Consider the following 20,439-nt stretch of genomic DNA (forward strand, 5'->3'; position numbering starts at 1 on the left):
TGTCCTAGCTGTTTCCCGTCTTTTTGCTAGGCTAAGCTAAACATCCTGGCTGTTCCAATATAACAGACAGAATGGTAGCCTGTCGACCTACACATTTAACTCCTGCAGAGGAAGAGAATGAATCTTCCAAGATATCAATCTTTTCCTTTAAAATTGTCTTCCAGGGATGCTACGGTGAATAAATTAGTAGTAGCTTCCTAAGCTAGTGTGTAGCATTGATCAGGGAAATGTATGACAAACTAACGTCATAGTTGCATTCAGGTCAGAGTAATTTTCCATATGACTGTTGACGCAGTGTTTATTCCAGTTTTAAACATTTTACAACAACAGGGCGTGCATAGGCTTTCTGATCTGGTTGGCAGGAATGCAAAGAAACCAGTCCTCAATGCAAACATCTTTCACCTCTGCAGATGGCTCAGCAAGTGTGTTGTTCCGTGTGGTATCGTTTTGGCGACCGCCGTAGTTATCACACATTGCGAGGCCACATTGTGGTGTTAACTCTGTGAAGGCATGAACAATCGGGTGAAGCAGGTGGGGAGGTTTCAGTGCCAAGTGCAGTGCGACAGTGACATTTGGCAAACAAACCTTTACATTTGAGGTTAAGGCCTGTTTTGTTCCTCTAAAAACATTTTGAATTCCTATTTGTTGCTTCTCTGCGTCCTTAATAAGTCAGTTTATAATGTTTCTATTATGTAATGCAGCTAATTTGTCACAAAGAGAAGCTTATTAGTGAAGTTCAGGGAAAAGGATGATGACACTGTAATTACACTCTGTGCCGAGAGGGATGGGTGAGTGTTTGGGTGGATACAACAAACCGCAGCGTAGGCAAAAAATATGTCTTTAAACGCTAATGCTACCTTACTCTCTGTATGCCAACAAATGCCCAAAACAAAAGGTTGCACAACATTTGGAGCACAACAAGGTTGGTTTCAGTAGGCAGCTAAATAACAGTATGGGAACAAATAGTGCCCTGGGCGTCAGAAATACTGTGGGAATACTGAAAGAGGCTGTTGTGTGGTTTAAATCTTTTTATCTTTAATTTGATTGTCTGATTGAAGATGAAAGTGCTTTATATGTCATAGATTATGTAATAGAATAAAAATAAACTTCACTGGAAGTAATCTTAGAGAAAAAAAGGCTCTTTTTCTGGGTAGGATAAGGTCATTAGTGGAAGTGATCCAGAAGAGGGATGCGGCTCCAGCCCCCCCTGTTGGCAGATACACATTGTACTTTAACAGCATCACATCAAAGTAACAGATGTGTTAGCACAATGGTAATATTCTCTTTACTCTAAAAAAAAATCCAACTTGGTGTTGTTTATCCAAACCTGCAGAAACATTAAGACCCCGACCTTAACAAACACATTCTTCCTGCTCAACTTATTTGCCTTTAAAGACGTCCCTGACATTCTGAGGACTCTGAGATCGCAGCAGGTACTCTGACTCACTTTCTTAGCTTGAATCAAAAGACCCTGGAGGTTTCCTGCCATTTTTCTCTGGAGTGTTCCCTCTCAAAGAACAGGAAAGGCAGCTCTGTTTCCCACACACTCACAGAGGTTGGAAATCAATGCCATTTTACAGAGTGACTGTTACGGCACACAATCGGGCAGCTGCAGAGTCATTGTGAGAGACTTGGAGGCTTTGTGCTGCGATATTACACTGAAGTAATGATGCTAGTTTGTGGTTTCTTTAAGGCAATAAAAGTCAGATTATAAGTGACACAGTATTTTTAATGTTCCTCCCACTCCCTCTCTCTGGGATCTTGCTACTATTCAATAAAAAATGCACTTATCAGACAGATTAAGCCACTTTTGTCGTATCAAAATTAACATCTTATCAGCTTAATTATGGAGGCATTCTTTCTCTAAAGTGTTGACCAACAAAAACAAGCTCCAACCCTTTTTAAGGTCTATTCTTTATTCTGAGTCAGATGTTTCCTAACTTTTCTAATAGCAGTAATTTGTTAGTTTTTAAAGTTTTATTCCTTTGAAAAAAGATTGCGTTCTCATGCTAATCAGTCAATTTGGACAGAGTTTCCTGTTTAAACAGATTCTAATCAGTCTGTAGGAACATATGCAGCTGTGTGGACTGATGTGGAGCCAATAGAAACTAGAAGAAGAAGAAAACACAGATGCTTCAAAGGCCAAAGGGGGAGACCCCTGGTGATATTGTTATCAGTTCCCTGTAATGCTCAGATGTGGATGTGTGTCAAATAGCTTCTTGTAAAGGCTCGCATTCTCCATGGAGGAAGTGTTTCATCTTAATTATAACTCTCTTGTTTCATTATACAACGAATCACATGTCAAAACAGAATTTGGGTCATTAGACTGTCACCACTTTGAATCAGGACACTTCAGGTTAAATAGGGCGTGAACAGACAGCGCGGTTGCACACGTTCCAGCTTTGACATTACATATTGTGAGTGTTCATAAAGCTATGCACGTGTAAAAACACGCAGGGTGGAGCCGTGTGACAAATCCATATGGAAAAAAACAAACCAGTCATTTTATTTGATGCTGACGGACTTGTATACTTGTGACAACTACTTGCCTTTTAAAAGCACTGTAAGCACGGTTTATATTAAAGTGTTCATTTTATCATTTTAACATCCATTACTAAAGAAAGAACAATTAAAGGAAATATGGGGCAAAATCTTTTATAATATTTTAAACGTTTAAACTGAAAACTGCTTCATCTGGCCTGTGTGGCTGTGGTTTGATTAGATTTGACAACACATGTCACATTATGGCACATTTTCTATCACGTGTCACTTGTCCACCCCATAGCACATAGAAAGGATCTGATTGAAACCTCAAATACCTTTTCAGGGCCTTAAAATATGTGTCAATCATCAATCGAATGTGACTTGTTTGACTGTTTAGGAGCAGAGCTACTGTATAACCCACGAGGTGCCGAGCACAGACCCCCTGTGAGGCTCTCTGGAGGGTAAAGTCGGATTATCCCGCTCCTCCTCGACCCCTGCCAGGGTTTAATGGAGCAGGAGGAACTAAATTGACGGGGATGCTCGCTGGCCAACAAAAGCCCCCCAAAACACTTAAGCTTTACTTAAAAATTGGGACATGCTGACTTACCCTAAGCTGATACCAAAGACACAACCCTGGTTATAATATTAACTCAGATTAAATGCAAATGCACTGATCCAACAAAAAAGGCAAAGCATGGATATCCTGATTCACACGATTATCGTATTCGCAGATGTAGTTTATGCTTTCCTGCAATAACTGGAAACAAGTCAAGAATGTGAAACAACAGGGGTCAGGAGGGAGGCAGGGGCTCGGGGGATGCACAGAGATCTGAATTCCCATGAATCACTTGGTGCAGTGGCTATAAGGTGCTAGAATTCGAGTTCATCTGAGAAGGCTGGATCCTGATGCTAATAAAATGAAGACATACATGATAAGCATGTCCTTTAGCAGATGCACCTTGACATATGCACCATTGTTTGACTATATTTTAGCACATATTGCACAAACAGACTTCTGGAGTTCTTTCAGCCGGTCAAACAGACCTAAAAACGTTTTTGCATATCATAAATAGGAAGGAAACTTGTTACTCTCTAGCTCAGTAAAGACCGCCTTACTGAACTTTTTTTCATCATGTTGTTAAATTGTGTTTGCAGATGGACTCAACAAAGTGTTGACTTGATGATAATGTGCTGAAAAAAGACCTGATTCTGATTGAGTGCCAAACATCCAATTACCTCACCTAATGCTGCCTCCTTTCCATGGAACTGCTTTTGTTGCACAGCTGCAGGGTTATTTTTTTATCAAGGTTGGACGTGCCCATGGATGATTCATTTTATGTACCCTTTAAATTTTGATCCCACAGCAGTTCTTGTGTCTAATTCTAATCAGACAGTGTCTTGCTGTAACGATCCAGCATGATCTGGAGCACTGGTTTAGCTCAGTTGGTGGAGCAGGCGCCACATATGTAGAGGCTACAGTCCTCCTACAGTCCTGGTCTGTGATTATTTAGTGCATGTCATTCGCCACTTTCTTCTCCCCACATTTCCTGTCTCTCTCCAGCTATTCTGTTTAATAAAGGCAAAAGGCAAAAGCCAAAAACTAGGAACCTATGGAGGTACACTGCGTTTCCACTGCAATGAGCAGGGTCTAAATAAAGTTCACTGCTCAGTGGGCAGTGCTTTCAAAAAGTACAGGAACTGTTCAAGTACTTAGGCCATTTTACATCAGACACCATTTTTAAAACTCGCTAAAAGTCGCTATAAACAAGTAAACAACAGGCTGAAGGAACCTTTAGCTTTCTTGAACGCTAGTTCTGGAGGTTCCAGGAACTAAGATTAAGAACTAAGAACATTCATGATCCTTAGTGGTTGAATCATGATGACTCCCTGACTTGTTTCCTCTCCTTCCAACATAAAGTAAAAATCAGCTGTTATCAGTTGATGCTAATTTTCATTAAATTAGGTAGGCTACACAAATTCATGGTACCAACATGATAAATTGCAGTTAATCATTTAGCGCCATCATTAGGTAAAACATGTTATTTGCCCAACACACTGGTTTATAACTAAATAACTGCAAAACTAAGTTACCATTAGCTTCTTCGGATGTAGCCTACTTTGTTTTTTTGCTAATCAGCTCATATTAGCATGCTAACAAACTAAACTAAAATGGTTAACATTCACTGTGTCCCAATCCTGGGGCTGCATCCTTCGAAGGCCATATTTGAAGGCTGATTGGGTCACAGCAGCGTGTCGAATGCTGTCCCAATATGAAGGCTCCTTCAGATGCGGTCGACAAATGCGTCCTTCTTTTCCCAGGCCGCAAAGGATCCATCGAGAGCATATCTTGCGTCCCCAAGTATCCCGAGATGCATTGCGCCAATTCAAACAAAATGGCGGACTCTTAGGTGGCCGAAGCGTACATTTTTAAATGTAAAAGTTTTTGGCTTCAACTCAACGAATAGCTAGCGATACACATGTTTTAAAAAAAGAAAGGAAAATTACCTTTAAATTAATAGGTTAACTTACTCGATGTTAGTTATGCTAGCTAGTCCACCCGCTAGCTACCTGTTCCTAGGCAACAGGAGCAGCGTTTAGTGACACAAGGGTTAGGGTGGGAACAGCTGGTGAGGAAAAAAAGGAATCCTCTGTAGACCAGACCGTGTCATTTCAGTTGGGGTTTAATAGTCTACGCAGGCTATGCATGATGCATCCTCTGTGGAACGCCTCCTTCGAAGGCTGCAGCCCCTGGATTGGGACACAGTAAACATTTTACCTGCTAGCATTAGCGTATTAGCTCTATAGTTGTGAACATGTTAGCATGCTAACATTGGCATTTACTTTACTACTACAGACTTAGGGAGCCACTAGCATGGATGTAGACTCTCTGTGTTGTTTTTTTTCCTTGATAGCATGCTATATTATGTACTAGCATCAAGTAATGGTGCAACAGTAAAGGGCAAAGGGGTTTAAATCCTAACTCTATGCCCTAAGGTCAATAACTGCAAGTCATCAATGAACACAAAGCGAGTCAATCCACCTCAGTCTATGTTTTGTGTCAAACTCAAACAAGCAGGTCAAGACCTTTGACACGAGGCCGCTAACAGTATCACACAGATTATATTGAACACATGTATAGAAAGTGACAGCATGTCCCAGCCGTGACCCTGAAGTCACACCTAGGAACCAAAGAAGAAGAGGGGACGGGTTTCCATTATGTGCAGTCTCTGCACCCATCCTGCTTTAATCCTCACCACTTAAGAGCCTCAGTTATATCTACTTAAAGAGACATTATGCGGGAAATGTTATGCAAATGGCTTGTTTATCACTTTATCTCAGTGTCAGCCACTTGTTTTGTGGCCTGTCTACTGTGTGCCACGCTTATCTCAGGCTTAGGGAGGGGAGTAATCTTTTAACACCTCTCTAACAGATTTCTCTATTGTTGTCAGATTTGCTGTGAGAAAAGAACTCGAGACAGTTACTGAGCTTACTTTTGCACAAACAGAGCAAGAGTTCAGGGAGAGATGACGGGTATTTGAGTTTTTCTTATAGTGTATATGTACATGAATTCACAGGAATCAGAAAACAAGAGTGGGATGAATCCTGAAGTGTGTATTCTGGGGGCTCACCCTAAGCTGCACACCCTTACTAAGCAGATTACCTCTTTAAATCTATGTCAGGATACATTTCTGCATGTCTAGTCATGCAAAGAGAGAGAGAGCGTGAGAATGCAGAGACAAAACATGTTTACAGTATCAGATATGCATCTAAAACGACTACTTCTAGGCATTGAGCCACCAAAGTCACGAGCGCGCTGCTGACATCTGCTGCACAAACTAAGGTACATGCTAACATATTTACAAGCAGTTGCACAGAGCCTGTATTTGCAGTAAAGAGCAGCTCACTGTTTGATATATGATAACAAAAGTGGCTGTTACAGGAAAAAGAACCTTTGGATGTAGAGATATTTAAAGCCCGTTTCCTGTGTTTGACATTTACCTTGAATTAAGGAACAGCATTGTGACTCACAGCTGCCAGAGGTGTAGCATGGGAGCCGAGCTGGCAACATGATGTGTTTTCAGGGGTGGGGGGACCAGATGTTGTCGCCATACCATGGGGAATAAACTCTATCACTCGCACCGCAGGTGGTGGGAAAAAAGGGGGAGAGAAAAGGGAGAAGAGAAAGAGTGAGAGAGAAACAACGGCAAACAGGAAGCAGAGGCCTTACAACACAATGCTCGCAGAGTTTCCTGCAGGCTCAGACAGATAAGGAACAACACTTTGTTTAAAACTGTGTTTTCAGCCCCAAACGTTTCCCGATCTCTAAAACCAAATCTTGCAATGCTTGTATAACTCTTCTGCACTACAGTTAGAATAAATAGTGGAGGAAAATGTGGAGTCTGAGTTCTTGAATTTAAAAAAAAGTTAAACTTTTAAATCTTAAGAGTAGAGACTTTAATGAAAGCAAATTACAGCAAGACACTGTCTGATTAGAATTAGACACAAGAACTGCTGTGGGATCAAAATTTAAAGGGTACATAAAATGAATCATCCATGGGCACGTCCAACCTTGATAAAAAAATAACCCTGCAGCTGTGCAACAAAAGCAGTTCCATGGAAAGGAGGCAGCATTAGGTGAGGTAATTGGATGTTTGGCACGCAATCAGAATCAGGTCTTTTTTCAGCACATTATCATCAAGTCAACACTTTGTTGAGTCCATCTGCAAACACAATTTAACAACATGATGAAAAAAAGTTCAGTAAGGCGGTCTTTACTGAGCTAGAGAGTAACAAGATTCCTTCCTATTTATGATATGCAAAAACGTTTTTAGGTCTGTTTGACCAGCTGAAAGAACTCCAGAAGTCTGTTTGTGCAATATGTGCTAAAATATAGTCAAACAATGGTGCATATGTCAAGGTGCATCTGCAGTGTACACTCCAAATGATTGTTATTTTCATAAAGGTATGATAATTATCATGTGTGGCTCTGCAATGTAGTTAGCACGTGCATGTTTATAAAGTAGTACTGTGAGGCTTCTATTTTCAGTAAATAAAGCATTTTATTTTTGCGTATTTATGAACCCAGTCACCCTGAAAAAGACAGGATGAAAGATGGCACATGTGGTTTCTGTTGTCCACTGCAGCTGCTGACAGTCTAACAATGCCCCCTCAGCTGTGCCCTTTGCCCTTTCACATGCTGCCTTTAAGTGCCTTCAGAAAATTGTACTTATAAATGGAAAACACACAAACAATAAGACAAGATGGCAACCAGGTCTGGGGAAATGAAATTTGTCAGTGATACCAAAGTTATTGTGATTTGATGTGTTGATGGTGATTTGATGATAACAATTATTGATAGCACTTAGGAAATTAAAAACTCTCTTGTGAAAAATTAAAGGATTAACAATCCTGCCATAGTTAAATACCACTAATGGGCTGTAGAAAACAATGTACATTATACAGGAAATAGTTAAATATGCGTCTGAATAACCGTGAATACTCGTAACATCTACTTCAAAATCAGTTTGGAAGCCGAAACTAACAAGAAGAAATTGAAAGCAGCATCTGTTTGAAGCGCATACGTGGATGTCAATATGCTGGAGCCGGTGCTGGAGCAACACCTCCCTCTATCGAACAATAATGGTATTACCCCCAATTATTGAGTACATGTATAGTACTGGAGATGGCTAGCAACACGATTTTTTTGAGCGTCAAAATAACGTTTACCAAAACCTTACAAGGACAAAGCTCAATTAATTAGACACAATAGTTTTATTTTATAATATCTCATATTACAGTAGAAGCCGTCAACTGGAGCCCACGTCGCACTTTAAAATACACTATTTGAAGTGCACGTGTACCTTCGCATCCTAGGCCAACTCTTTCATGATGCATTCAAGGTCAAATCAGCTGGTCCTTACCAGTGGTCAGGGCCCGGGGTCCTCACGGTGGGTGTGACTATGTAAATCTGCATCAAACGGAAACAGACATGTTGGGGCATCACTCCCTGATTGGGCGCCTTTGTTCTTTCAAATCGAGGTGCCCTTTACACCAACGGGCCTCCTGGGGGACAAGAAGACATCATTTACAGTAAAGCTTCCTTCACTCCTGCATGGACTTTTTCAAGCTGCTGAGATTATGGAGTTATAATTAAATTAATTTTAAAAAAACATGGCTTATCAGAGACATGACAGAACACACAGACTGAGGGAAGAGGTGAGCTGCATGCTGGTTGGTGATGGAGCTGTGGGGAAGACAAGCATGATCATCAGCTACATCTTTAATGGATACAACAGCGAGTACAGACAGACAGCGTTTGATGTTTTCACCGGTAAGTAAAGTTTTTAAAAAAAAAATTTAAGTTAATTGATGCTTGACTCAGAGAATAAAACTTGTGTTTGCTCTTCTTGACCTTCAGGTTTGGTTCATGTGAATGGACTCCCAACTCGTATCAAGCTGATAGACACTGCAGGACAGGTTGGTTTGCCACACCACATTGTGGCATGATTTATTATAAATACCAGTTTTAGTCCCTTATCTTTCATTATATATGATCTGACAGGAGGAGTTTGGACATCTTCGCTCTCTCTGCTATGCCCATGTGGACGTCTTCATCCTCTGCTTCAGCCTGGTCAACCCGGTCTCCTTCGACAACATCACCTCCAAATGGATTCCACAGATCCGAGCTGGCAACCCGACCTCTCCCATCATTCTAGTAGGGACTCAGTCAGACCTTCGCCACAATGTGGACGTCCTCATTCATCTGGACCAGCGTTTGGGCACCAAACCAGTACACTCCAGGCGGGCCAGGAGGCTGGCACACAGGATCCGAGCTCAGGACTATGTAGAGTGTTCAGCCCTGACACAACACAACCTCAAAAATGTGTTTGACTCTGCTATAACTGCGGCTGTGAAGCACAAGCACACTGGAGGAGCAAAATCTAAAAAGCTCAGCCCACTGAAACGTTTAAAGACTTTTTGTGATGGTGGATGGAGGAAAATCTTCAGATTTATCTGATGTGAGATCAGAGAGTGGATGAAATACTCAGATGAGCTGATACAGTCTGTTTTTTATGCCAAAGTTCATTGTATTGGGAAGTTTACACATTCTGCTCTTATCTTGCTCTTCCTTGGATTTATGTTTTATATGTTGCTGTCAATATGTGTGTGTTTGTGTGTTAACGTTTTGTATTGAATACATTAGTGTAAAGCATTTAATTGCCAGTAGTAGTGTTTCTTTTCTCCTGTTTTAAGCATAAATCTGCAAACATGCAGTCTGTAGATCCTACAGTGGAGAGCACTGTCAGTGAAGAAATGGAGGGAAAATTCAAATTGCCATTTGGGACAAATGGTCACCCGCTGATTCTTTGAAGTGCTGATTTACAAGACAAAAGCCATTTAAATCTGTCCTCTGTTTGAAAGCTTACACTGAGGCTTGATTCCAACAATCACTTTTTAAACATGCCCCCACATGGAGTTTTAGAGTATCTTTAATTACAGCAATTAAGGTTTGCTTTAAAAACTAAAATTCATTACAATCTATTTGATTATTTGGAGCAATTTGCATAACCACCTCAAGAACTTATTATTTTATATTGCCTGTATTTATTTGTATGCATCAGAGGAGCATGAAATCACAAATACATCATCACACACATTACTTTGCCACTTGATTGTGTTTTGTAATAATCGGTAGTATTTTATCGAGCTTTGGTATAGAAATATTTCAAGTGGTTAACTAAATTTAACTGCCTTAGGGAAAAACAGATTTAAAAAGGTGCCCCTCGCAACCATAATTTTCATGGAAATAATATTTGAATGTTAAAAAGTTAAATTCTTTGAGAAAATAACAAAACCCATTTACATTTAGATTTTGCTCCTCCTGAAATGTTTTATCAGGATTGCAGCTCGATCCAAGTCATATACCTCATCTGCTCCTCTATTTCAGAAACTCAAGATTCTTTCTATTTATGACACAAATATTTTTTTAGTTTTTATTTACAAAATACATTCAAGTAAAGGAAATATACCTGACTATTTCAAGTCCTACTTTAAAGCTAATTCACAGGTCCTTCTTATCCAACCCGACAATGTTCAGATCTTCACCCTCCTGAATTTCTCGCTTGCAGAGGCCTTTTTTAATGCGAGGTACCAAATTATGGAATGGCTTTTCAGACATGGCAAAGAACTGTTCATTTATAAGATGTCTTAAAGACCATTTAACTCCTTTGTTTTGTTACTACTCTTTCAATGTATAGTTCTCCATGTATTCATGTTTTATTTAGTTTAACTCAAATTTTCTAAAAAACACACATACTCACATTATTCATTTTACTTGATTTAATTTGAAACTATTTTAATTATTGTTGTCAATATACTGTATATATTTTATTTTTGTTTGCCATCACTTTTTATTGGTATATTATTTTTCTTGTGTTAATTTGCTGTTCTCTGTTTTACATTATTTAGGTTTAGACTTTAAATAATTCCATTGGGTTTTTGTCTCTTCCTGCACTGTATATTGTTACATGTTATCTTGTCTTTTTGTGTATTGTAAATCTTTGCAAAAGAAAAAAAATTCTAAATTCACATTGTCTCCAAAGCTGAAGGGCGTCACAGCAACTAGTATATCTCGTAGAACTACATTTCCCATGATGCACTCACTCCTTACCCTCCACTGACCCTATGACTCAAAATAATCTGATCAGCTGATCTGACCTGGCAACAAAATAACGTAGCTAGAGAGATCTGCCAGGGAGGGGGCTGAAGAACAAAACAATGACACTGCTCGGGAGGATTCAAACACAGTAACACTTTTTAAAGACTTTTTAAACGGACTCGTGCGGATTTCCCTCCCGTTGTAAAGTAAAAGAGTCCGTGGATATCCGAGCTTTTGACGTCGACGGGCTGTTGTTTTTGTTGATATGTTGTTACAGCTCAGTTGACAGACTGGAGGCTAGCTGCTTGTTAGGACGGCTGTGAATTGTGAGGGCTCGTTGTTTTGCTAATTAAAGCTTTTCTTTGGGAAAAGTTGAAACCGTCCGTCGAAACCAGCAGGCTGTGAGCGACGTTTTGCTGCTTTGTTGCCAAATTATCCGCCGAGTTTTCCAGCGAGCTGTTGAGGGTCAGTTTGCTAGCTAGCCTGTTGTTAGCATCAACATTTGCACATTCATCTCTTCAGGGAGAGTTCATTGTCTCGGTTGGTACGAGATACTTGCATATATTTTTCAGTATTATTTAGGCTTCATTTGCTAACCTCAGATATATTTTATGTTAAGTTGAAGCTAAAGGCTAACTTGAATACATGAACAAGCTAACTGTTGGTGGTAATAAGATATCAGGTGTTACTCAAGGAGACGGCTGCTTCATTGCCTCACTGTTGGTTGCACTAAATTACATAATTTGTCATTGTTTGTGATCGTTTCATTTTTAAAACTTTAGATGATCAGCCCTGGTACCATGAGGCTGTAATAAGTTTATTTTACTTTGTCTGTTCTGTTGTCAGTATTACCGGTTGTTTTTCAATAACTGCTGAAGGAAATTGCTGCAAGTGTTGTCAAAGGTGTTACAATAAGCACTGCTCTGTATTAAAGTTTAGCTTGTAAGAAACGATGAGTGGCCATGGCTCATCTTCAGAAAAGGGAGTCAATACTAGTCTAATATGTCAGGAGAGTTATGCCTGTGGTGGCTCTGAGGAGGCTGCATTTGAGTGTGATGAATGCAAAAGCCTGCAGTGTGTCCGCTGTGAGCTCGAGCTCCACAATCAGGAGAGTCTGAAGAACCATGAGCGCGTTCAGATAGGTCCAGGGCATGTCCCCTACTGTGACAACTGCAAAGGAGGTAATGGAGACAATGGAAAACGTCGCAGATCTGTGGTCCGCTGCCAGAACTGCAAAATTAACTTGTGCCAAGACTGTCAGAAACGCACCCACAGTGGAGGCAACAAGAAGAAACACCAGCTTACTTCTTACCCTCCACCACCCAAACCTGCAGAGGTCATCTCTGTCCAGACATCCGTCCCGCCTGTTGTCCAAATAGCCGATGAGACCAAATCTCAGAGAGCAAAACTTCTGGAGAAGGTTTCCAGTTTTCTCTTGGTGGATGAGAATGAGGAAATGCAGGTGAGTTGCTTATCATCCCAACTCTGCATTTTGTCATTTAAATAACAAATTTTAACATCAAAATTCTTGTGTCTTCAAAGATAAAAGATGAAAGTTCATTCATGAAGCGCCTGAGCTGCGACCCCGACCAGCTGCTGAAGGTGGTGTCCATCTTTGGCAACACGGGAGAGGGCAAATCTCACACCCTGAACCACACGTTCTTCATGGGCAGAGAGGTGTTCAAAACCTCCCCCACGCAGGAGTCGTGCACAGTGGGCGTGTGGGCCTCGTTCGACCCCTTCCGTAAAGTAGTGGTCATTGATACAGAGGGGCTGCTGGGGAACAGCTCCAAACAGGGCCAGAGGACCCGTCTCTTGCTCAAGGTGCTCGCCATCTCTGACCTCATCATTTACCGCACCCACGCTGACCGCCTCCATGATGACCTCTTCAAGTTCCTCGGGGACGCCTCGGACGCCTACTTGAAGCATTTCACCAAGGAACTGAAGGCCACGACGGCCCGCTGTGGTCTGGATGTCCCACTGTCCACGCTGGGGCCTGCAGTGGTCATCTTTCATGAGACAGTCCACACAAAGCTGCTCGGTTCTGGTAAAATATCTACCACTGCTTCTCAGTGTCATCTGTTACATATTTATTAGCACCACCATGACTGTCGGCCTGCCTCATCGCAAGGAACAAGTGGCAGCTCCTTTAAAGTAAACCAAGATGTTAGAGCTGCAGATAATTATAGGCTTAGCAAATATTAGCCTGCAGAGTTTTTCTCTCTTTCTTTTGCACCAGAGGTAACAATCTGCATTCCAAGATTTTTAAAATGTTTAAACACTATTTTCTGAAGAAAATGCACTTGCTGTGAAGGGAAGTCAAAAGTTACACATTTTTTACAGCTGTAGTCACTAATTTGAAAGACAATGCCAGGAATCTTTGCTTTTTAGCTCCAGAGGCTGCATTCAAACTTTCCATTACTGTCAACAGTTTCCCCAATGCACGCAGTTCACTGCAAGTAAAATGTGTTTTTCATAAAGTCCAGGGAGCTATTGGTTTCCTTATTGCAATGGTATGAAAATCAACTTTGCAGATTTACATATCTGCCATTATAGAGGCATGTTTCCTGAGAAGGTTTGTGCTCCAAGCAAGTATCAACAAGTTGTGTTTTTACACTATAAATGTGTGGAAACTTCTTATGAGGGAGAAAAAACACAATAGAATTCATGCATGAGAAGGAGAATCGATAAATGAGCTACATATGCTCATTGTTTAAGTAAATATGTGTTGTTTTAGGACAGATTTCCGATGCTGTAGCATTAAATATTTCACAAACAAGTATTTCTCTCTCACAACAATGACGCACTGTATTTTGCGAATTATATTCAATCTAGTGCAACAATAAACAAATATCTACTGTATATTCTGATTGCCTCCTACATTATCCCTCCGCCTGTGTTATCTTGTTTTAGATAAGTCATCCGAGTCAGTAGATCGTCTGCTCTCCGAGCGCTTCAAGAAGCTTTCCCGTTTCCCAGAGGCCTTCAGCTCCGTGCAGTACTGGGGCACGCAGACTCTCAACCCCCCCACCGACTTCCGTGGCCTGCAGAACAAACTGGAGCAGCTCCTGGATAACAACGCCACCCGCTCCCCTCGCACCCCCGTGGTCATCTTCAAAGCCCTGCAGGTAGGGCTGTGAAAAGTCAGCTGGCTTCAGACCTGCTTTTTAGCAGCCTGTTTGTTGTGAAGCCGACAGTGAACAGATGATAACAACTCTGATCAGCTGAGATTATAAATGATAAACTGGTTCTAGGATTCAGATAAGGACGTTAAAGTTTTAATCTTAAAATTGTCATGTAACTGTTTCAGTGTAACTTGATGAGGTGCAACACCTTCTGTCTGATTTTAGCTAATCTCAATGTATCCATCTTTACTCCACAGGCATTGAGTGAGCGCTTTAATGGGGAAATTACAGGAGAGCTTGTAGCCCACAGCTGCTTCTTTCCCGACGAGTACTTTACCTGCTCCTGCCTGTGCCTCAGTTGTGGGTGAGTATCTTCCTGCCTTTAGTAAACTATTTACTTTCCTTCAATCTTTTGCTTTTTCGATTGTAAAACATTCTGACATATCACTTTTCTCTGCTAGATCTGGCTGCAAGAACAGCATGAACCACTTAGGAGAAGGAGTGTGCCATGAGGCTAAGCATCGTTGTCGTTATTCTCCTCAGTATGATAATCGTATTTACACCTGTAAGGTAAGCACTGTTTCACATGTATCACTCAGGTAGAACATAACTTTCTTTTTCACTGCTGTCTTTGTCCTCACTTTTGTTGTTGTTGACTTTGTGGTGCATCTTTTTAGGCCTGCTATGAAGGTGGCAAGGAAGTGATCGTTGTCCCCAAGACCTCCGCCTCCTCAGACTCTCCCTGGTTGGGCCTGGCCAAATACGCCTGGTCTGGGTGAGTCGCAGATGAATGACCTTGTTCGTTAGTGTTAGCTAGGCCTCACTTGAGCTTATGTTACCTTTTTACAGAGCCTAATTTTAGCACCGCTGTTCCAGACTCCCACCTAAAATGCCAAGTTTCTATTTGTATTAAGCCTACATGTTTGAAATTATCCCTCAGATACAACTGTGTTTTTATGTTTTACAGAGACTTAATTGTATATTTATGTATTTTTAGGTATGTAATTGAATGTCCCAACTGTGGGGTGATCTATCGGAGCCGTCAGTACTGGTACGGGAACCAGGACCCTGTGGACACAGTTGTCCGCACTGAGATCCAGCATGTATGGCCAGGGGTAAGAGACTCAAGCTATTTAATATACTTGTTTTTTTAATTACTTGTTATAATACCTTTAGAAATTCATCCAGCTGTCTGTTTTTTGCAGTCTGATGGCTTTTTAAAGGACAATAGCAACGCCGCTCAGCGTCTTCTGGATGGAGTAAACCTTGTGGCCCAGTCTGTGTCAGAGCTCAGTGTCAAGCCTGCGAAGGCCGTCACCTCTTGGCTGACAGATCAGATCGCCCCAGCCTACTGGAAACCCAACTCCCTCATCATGGTGAGTGACACACACAGCCCCTCCCTCTGCCACCCGCCACCAACAGCCAAGTCAACACTTTCATGTCCAGAGGGATGTTTACTGTCTGTTCTGTTCTGCGCCTATTACACAATCCGTGCTTGCAGGTCACAAGATAAAACCTGGAAAGACTCAGATTGTCTCCTCCTTCCTAAAGCTGTAGGTCAATAACAACTTCTGCTGCTGTTGTTTTCTCTTCTACAAGGGGTGCCATAAGTGTCACGCAGTCTTCCAGGACAACGACACCAAACATCACTGCCGTGCCTGCGGGGAGGGATTCTGCGACGGCTGCTCTTCTAAAGCTGCGCCCGTCCCTGAGAGAGGCTGGGGTCTTGCCCCTGTCAGAGTTTGTGACGTCTGCTTCGAGCAGAGAGCTTCATTCGCAGGTAACCGCGCTCCCGATGATGACGAATGTTTCTCCTCTTTGTGTGTGTAATGCAGCCAGTCAACATTTGGTTAGGCTCAGATTTAGCAAAAGTATTTTCTTCCTGCAGAGCTGCTCGAGGCCGAGCTCGAGGAGGAGGAAGGCGGAACCCTTGCGAGGAAGGTTGGAGAGGCAGTGACCAACACCATAGGGGTTGTGGTCACTGCTATTGACATCCCACTTGGTGAGTGTTGCCCAACACAAAGCCTAAACAGGATTGTTATGTAACAGGAATAAATGACCCAGTAAATGTGAGTGAAAGGGTGCGATGCCCTCTGGTGGCAGAGCTGAATGTGCTTATTCACAGTTAGAAAGGAAAGTAGAGAGGTCTTGTTTGTAGCGTGAACTCTTAGAAATGTCACACAGGAGTCTGACCGGCAAAGCCTCCCTTATAAGTTATACAGGATGCCTGAATGGCCTAGTTGTAATAGAGCCTGTGCAATTAGCAAACGTTAACCTACATCCAAACTAGGGCAATTGATTCCCAACCTGGTTAGTGTGTTCTGCTGATTCATCATGTTGTATTTTTGAGACTCAGATGCGTGATGAACTTCTTTTGCTAAATAAAATGGTTTTATAGGACTAAATGAAAACCCTCCTACACACACTGACTACAAAACCCAAACTGCCTTTGACACATTAGTGGCAGTGCTTTGCTACCTAATGTTTAACACAGGCTTCCAGTTCTGCTTAGAGTCGTGCAAAGGTGAGATAGACGACCAGTCAGCCTGTTTACCGATTCCTTTTTATGAGACTTCCTGCTGCAAACGAGGATATTTGTTTAAGATCCAAATGTTTGGAGGCAGCTTGTCATGACATGCAAAAAGTCGTCTCCAAACTCTCTGCACAAACGTCCAGGATGCACTTTGGTCCCGTGTTTATGGGTGGAATATTTCTGTAGCAGTCAGTATGATACTTGTTTTAGATTGAGGGACTGGATCTGCTGCTTTGGGAGAAGTGTTGGCAAGAATGAATGCAGCACTCACTCACCACAAACTATAGTGTTCATTTCCACTTGTGTTTGTTGTTTCATGCATGTCTTAATCATATTTAGAAAACAATTCCTCTCATTATAATCATAAGAACAACTGTAGGCCTTTATTTTCAGGTAAATTGCACAGATGAATATGTTTTTCATAACCTGATATCCTGCTGAAACCCTCTCCATATCCATCCCCGACCCAAAAATACCTCAGAGCGAGGTCTTATCCAATCACAACAAAATTAGCCGACTTGTTTCCAAATCTTATTTCCATGTTTCCATGGATACCCAAACCAAGGACCTCATTTTTCTTGAACTTAAGGTGCACTTCAAACAGGGGTGAGGAAAAGTAAGCACGGATAAAGCTTAAGTAAAGCTATGGTAACACAGAATTGATATCAACAGTAGCGGTAAACCTTACTGATGGTAGCCCAGTATTTTAAAATGAAAAATATTTAAGCGCTGCAGCATATTTAGCAGGGGAAGGGGGTATAATGTAATGTAGTTCATTGGATATCCTTATTACACCTCTATTAATTTAATGGCTGGACATTTTCATAAGTACACATTACAGGAGTTGAAGCGAGGTTTGTTCTTGACTTTTCTTGGTCCAGAAAGGTGCCAGACTGAGCTAGGCTAGCAGTTTCCCTCTGTTTCTAGTCTTTATGCTAAGCTAACCTTACAGACATGAAAGTGTTAGAAATATCCCTCAAGAGCTTGTTTCCAAAATGTCAAAGCAGTTCCCAAATGTCTGCATTATAGTGTTTAAAGTGACCACCATGAGTGTACTCATTAAGTGTGCCCTTATTACCTAGCTCATAGTGCTAATGTTTGTTCCCTATAGGCCTTGTGAAAGACGCAGCTCGTCCTGCCTACTGGGTGCCTGACCAGGACATCCTGTCCTGCCACAACTGCCAGCGTGACTTCACTGCCAAGCTGTCCAAGCACCACTGCCGCGCCTGTGGCCAAGGAGTGTGCGACGACTGCTCCCCGGAGCGTCGTTCGGTTCCGTCGCGGGGCTGGGACCACCCTGTGCGCGTGTGCGCCACCTGCAACCAGAAACCCGGAGAACTTTAACAGGGGACGGCCTTCCTTCCTCGGAGCACCGGAGAGAACCACTCGCTCACTCAGCTCGCAGTCTGACACTGCTTACCTCTGTTCCTCTAATGGTTCTGTCTCGTATCTGCGGAAAGGAAGTTCTAGGCGTATACTTTATATAGGACATTTAGCAGATTAGGGATTTCAGAGTTCCTGTGGCCTTTGTAGAACAGCCAGAACATGTGAGTTACTTGACTGAGTGTGAAACGTGCTTTTCCACTCTGATTATTCACAGAGTGAATATTTTGATTCTTACAGACACAAATCCCTGATTTTGCGTTAAATAAGGCTGTTGAGCTATTTTTCTACTATCAGAAAATATAAAAAAATGTATCATTTAAAGAATATTAGTTAGTTGAGAACCCCACGGGGTTGGTGTGATTAGTTCCCAGCAGTTCTTCTTATGAGCGTTGTTTCTCTGATGTCGTACATGTAATGGCAAGGAGATGTTTTAAACCCGTGCAGGTGTAACTGCAGGTTCCATTGCATGCTGTATTGCAACATTTTAGTTTTTGCACTAAGCCTTTTTCAGCTGTTATAGGCTGTTGCTTACCATGGCCAAAATCCAGATATCCACATGATGAAAACAGTCGCTAACTCAGCTGATATCTGCTGCAGTGGGTCCTGAGCGTGGATATCTGGTGTGCCAAAAATCATTCAGGTCACTGTGTCTGTGCTGGTATAATGTTTATATTTTATCATGTTTGTGGTTGTATGAAGACATAGAACTACGTTAGAGTGTACATTTGAAATGTTAAAAGCTATTTATGTATTGAAGAAAAAAAAAAAGTTATTAGCACTCTGGCATGCATGGCAGTGTGAGAAATCCATGGCCTTTTTCTGTTCAGAGGATGACCTCTGAATAAACCTCACCATCTCTTTTAACAAGCGGCATTTTGAGTGTTCACGTGTCATAACATGTATGTTTTTCATGTCTAAATTTGCTTTGTTGACATCATGACTTTTATTGTTTTCGGAACATTTACAGTCGCTGCCTGGCTGGTTGTTTGGATATTGTTTAGCCGAATTTCTCTTTGACCAGTTTTACAAATTACACAATCTGACAAAGGTCAACACATTTTTGTTTTCCGTTACTTTACATCCATTATTGAGAGATGTTTTTTCTTTGTATTGTTTGACATTACTTACTGTATGTTGTACTTTGTAGTGCCCCCCTTTCCCCCTCATATTGTTTTTGTCTTTCAGCCTTTCACAGAACAATTGATGCTCCAATGTGGAGCGAACAAAAGAAATCAAGACCATATTTAGTGACTGAGAGCTTTAACTTCTCTTCTCTTGCATCATTACTAGTTTTGACTGATTGAGTAATGACTTCCGTCTGGATGTCTTACAAAGCACAATGTGATGCCTTCAACACACATGCTTGTATTTTGTTGTGAAAAATGAGAAAAAAAAAGGAAGTTTGTCGATTGTAACCTCTGTAGATAAAGTTAATCCTTTCTTTGCTCCGAACGTGGAACTTTTTGGTTCTGATGTCTGATGAGAAGATGTTGTGTCTGCCTTGTCTCAAAATAGATTTATGTGTCTGAATGTTGCATCACACACACCCTTCTCTGAGATGCTAATATTGCACAGCATAGAATAGGTAATACATCATGGCAGATGACTTGTACTGGAGTTTATTCCCATGCAAATGTGTGCTGTCTGTTGCTTCAGATATCATTTGTGATGTTTAAGAGATGCAATTATTGATGTCCAGTTTTTTTCCGATTAGATTGGGTGCTATTATCGACACTTCTCACCTACACACAACAAATCCAGCAGGAATTATTGACACCATTAAAACTGTTGGAAACTACCTGGAGTGATGGTGTGTCAATATTTGATAAAGAAGTGGAAGATTTGCTTAAGATTATAGTTCTGTCACCTCCCGTTTGTTAAAAACACAATCTGGTATTGCCTCCATGTCTTTAAAGTCTTTAGTCTGTGTGTGTGTGCTTGTGTGTGTGTGTCTAAACCTCCCTGTGTCAAACCACTTACAGTACTGTATGTGGGAGGAAAAGATCGTGTGCAAGCCTGAGTATTATCAGCCTTGCTTGCATTCCTCTCCAACGCTGCAGCTTCAGAAACAGTGAGGGAGGAAAAAAATATTTGCTTGGTGCTTATTGATGATGATAAATAATTTATAATTATTTTAATAAATATTTAAACCCAAGCTTCCATGTTTATATTCTGTGCCACTTGCACTGCATGGTCTATGGGAGGAGCTTCATTTGATACATTATCCATGCTCAAGTGAGGGTCTCTTTAAA

At 41.4% G+C, this 20,439-nt stretch overlaps 2 protein-coding genes across 2 annotated transcripts; both read left to right on the forward strand.

Annotated features, from left to right (window-relative positions):
* The first annotated feature begins 8,655 nt into the window (after positions 1 to 8,655).
* LOC138591342 (rho-related GTP-binding protein RhoV-like) lies at positions 8,656 to 9,502 on the forward strand. The gene is made up of 3 exons (XM_069661906.1): positions 8,656 to 8,815; positions 8,903 to 8,961; positions 9,047 to 9,502. Exons 1-3 carry the CDS (start codon positions 8,656 to 8,658, stop codon positions 9,500 to 9,502), a joined length of 675 nt encoding a protein of 224 aa, XP_069518007.1.
* Positions 9,503 to 11,695: 2,193 nt separating this feature from the next.
* LOC138591018 (zinc finger FYVE domain-containing protein 1-like) lies at positions 11,696 to 20,309 on the forward strand. The gene is made up of 11 exons (XM_069661507.1): positions 11,696 to 12,605; positions 12,686 to 13,190; positions 14,057 to 14,271; positions 14,526 to 14,632; positions 14,730 to 14,838; positions 14,946 to 15,043; positions 15,266 to 15,383; positions 15,474 to 15,644; positions 15,868 to 16,048; positions 16,157 to 16,270; positions 17,913 to 20,309. The coding sequence occupies exons 1-11, from the start codon at positions 12,096 to 12,098 to the stop codon at positions 18,143 to 18,145; spliced, it is 2,361 nt and encodes a 786-aa protein (XP_069517608.1). The 5' UTR covers positions 11,696 to 12,095; the 3' UTR covers positions 18,146 to 20,309.
* The last annotated feature ends 130 nt before the right edge of the window (positions 20,310 to 20,439 follow it).

Source organism: Semicossyphus pulcher, unplaced genomic scaffold (genome assembly GCF_022749685.1).
Source record: "Semicossyphus pulcher isolate SPU_LCO1_2020_fin unplaced genomic scaffold, fSemPul1.0.p SCAF_14, whole genome shotgun sequence".
Classification (NCBI taxonomy): Eukaryota; Metazoa; Chordata; class Actinopteri; order Labriformes; family Labridae; genus Semicossyphus; species Semicossyphus pulcher.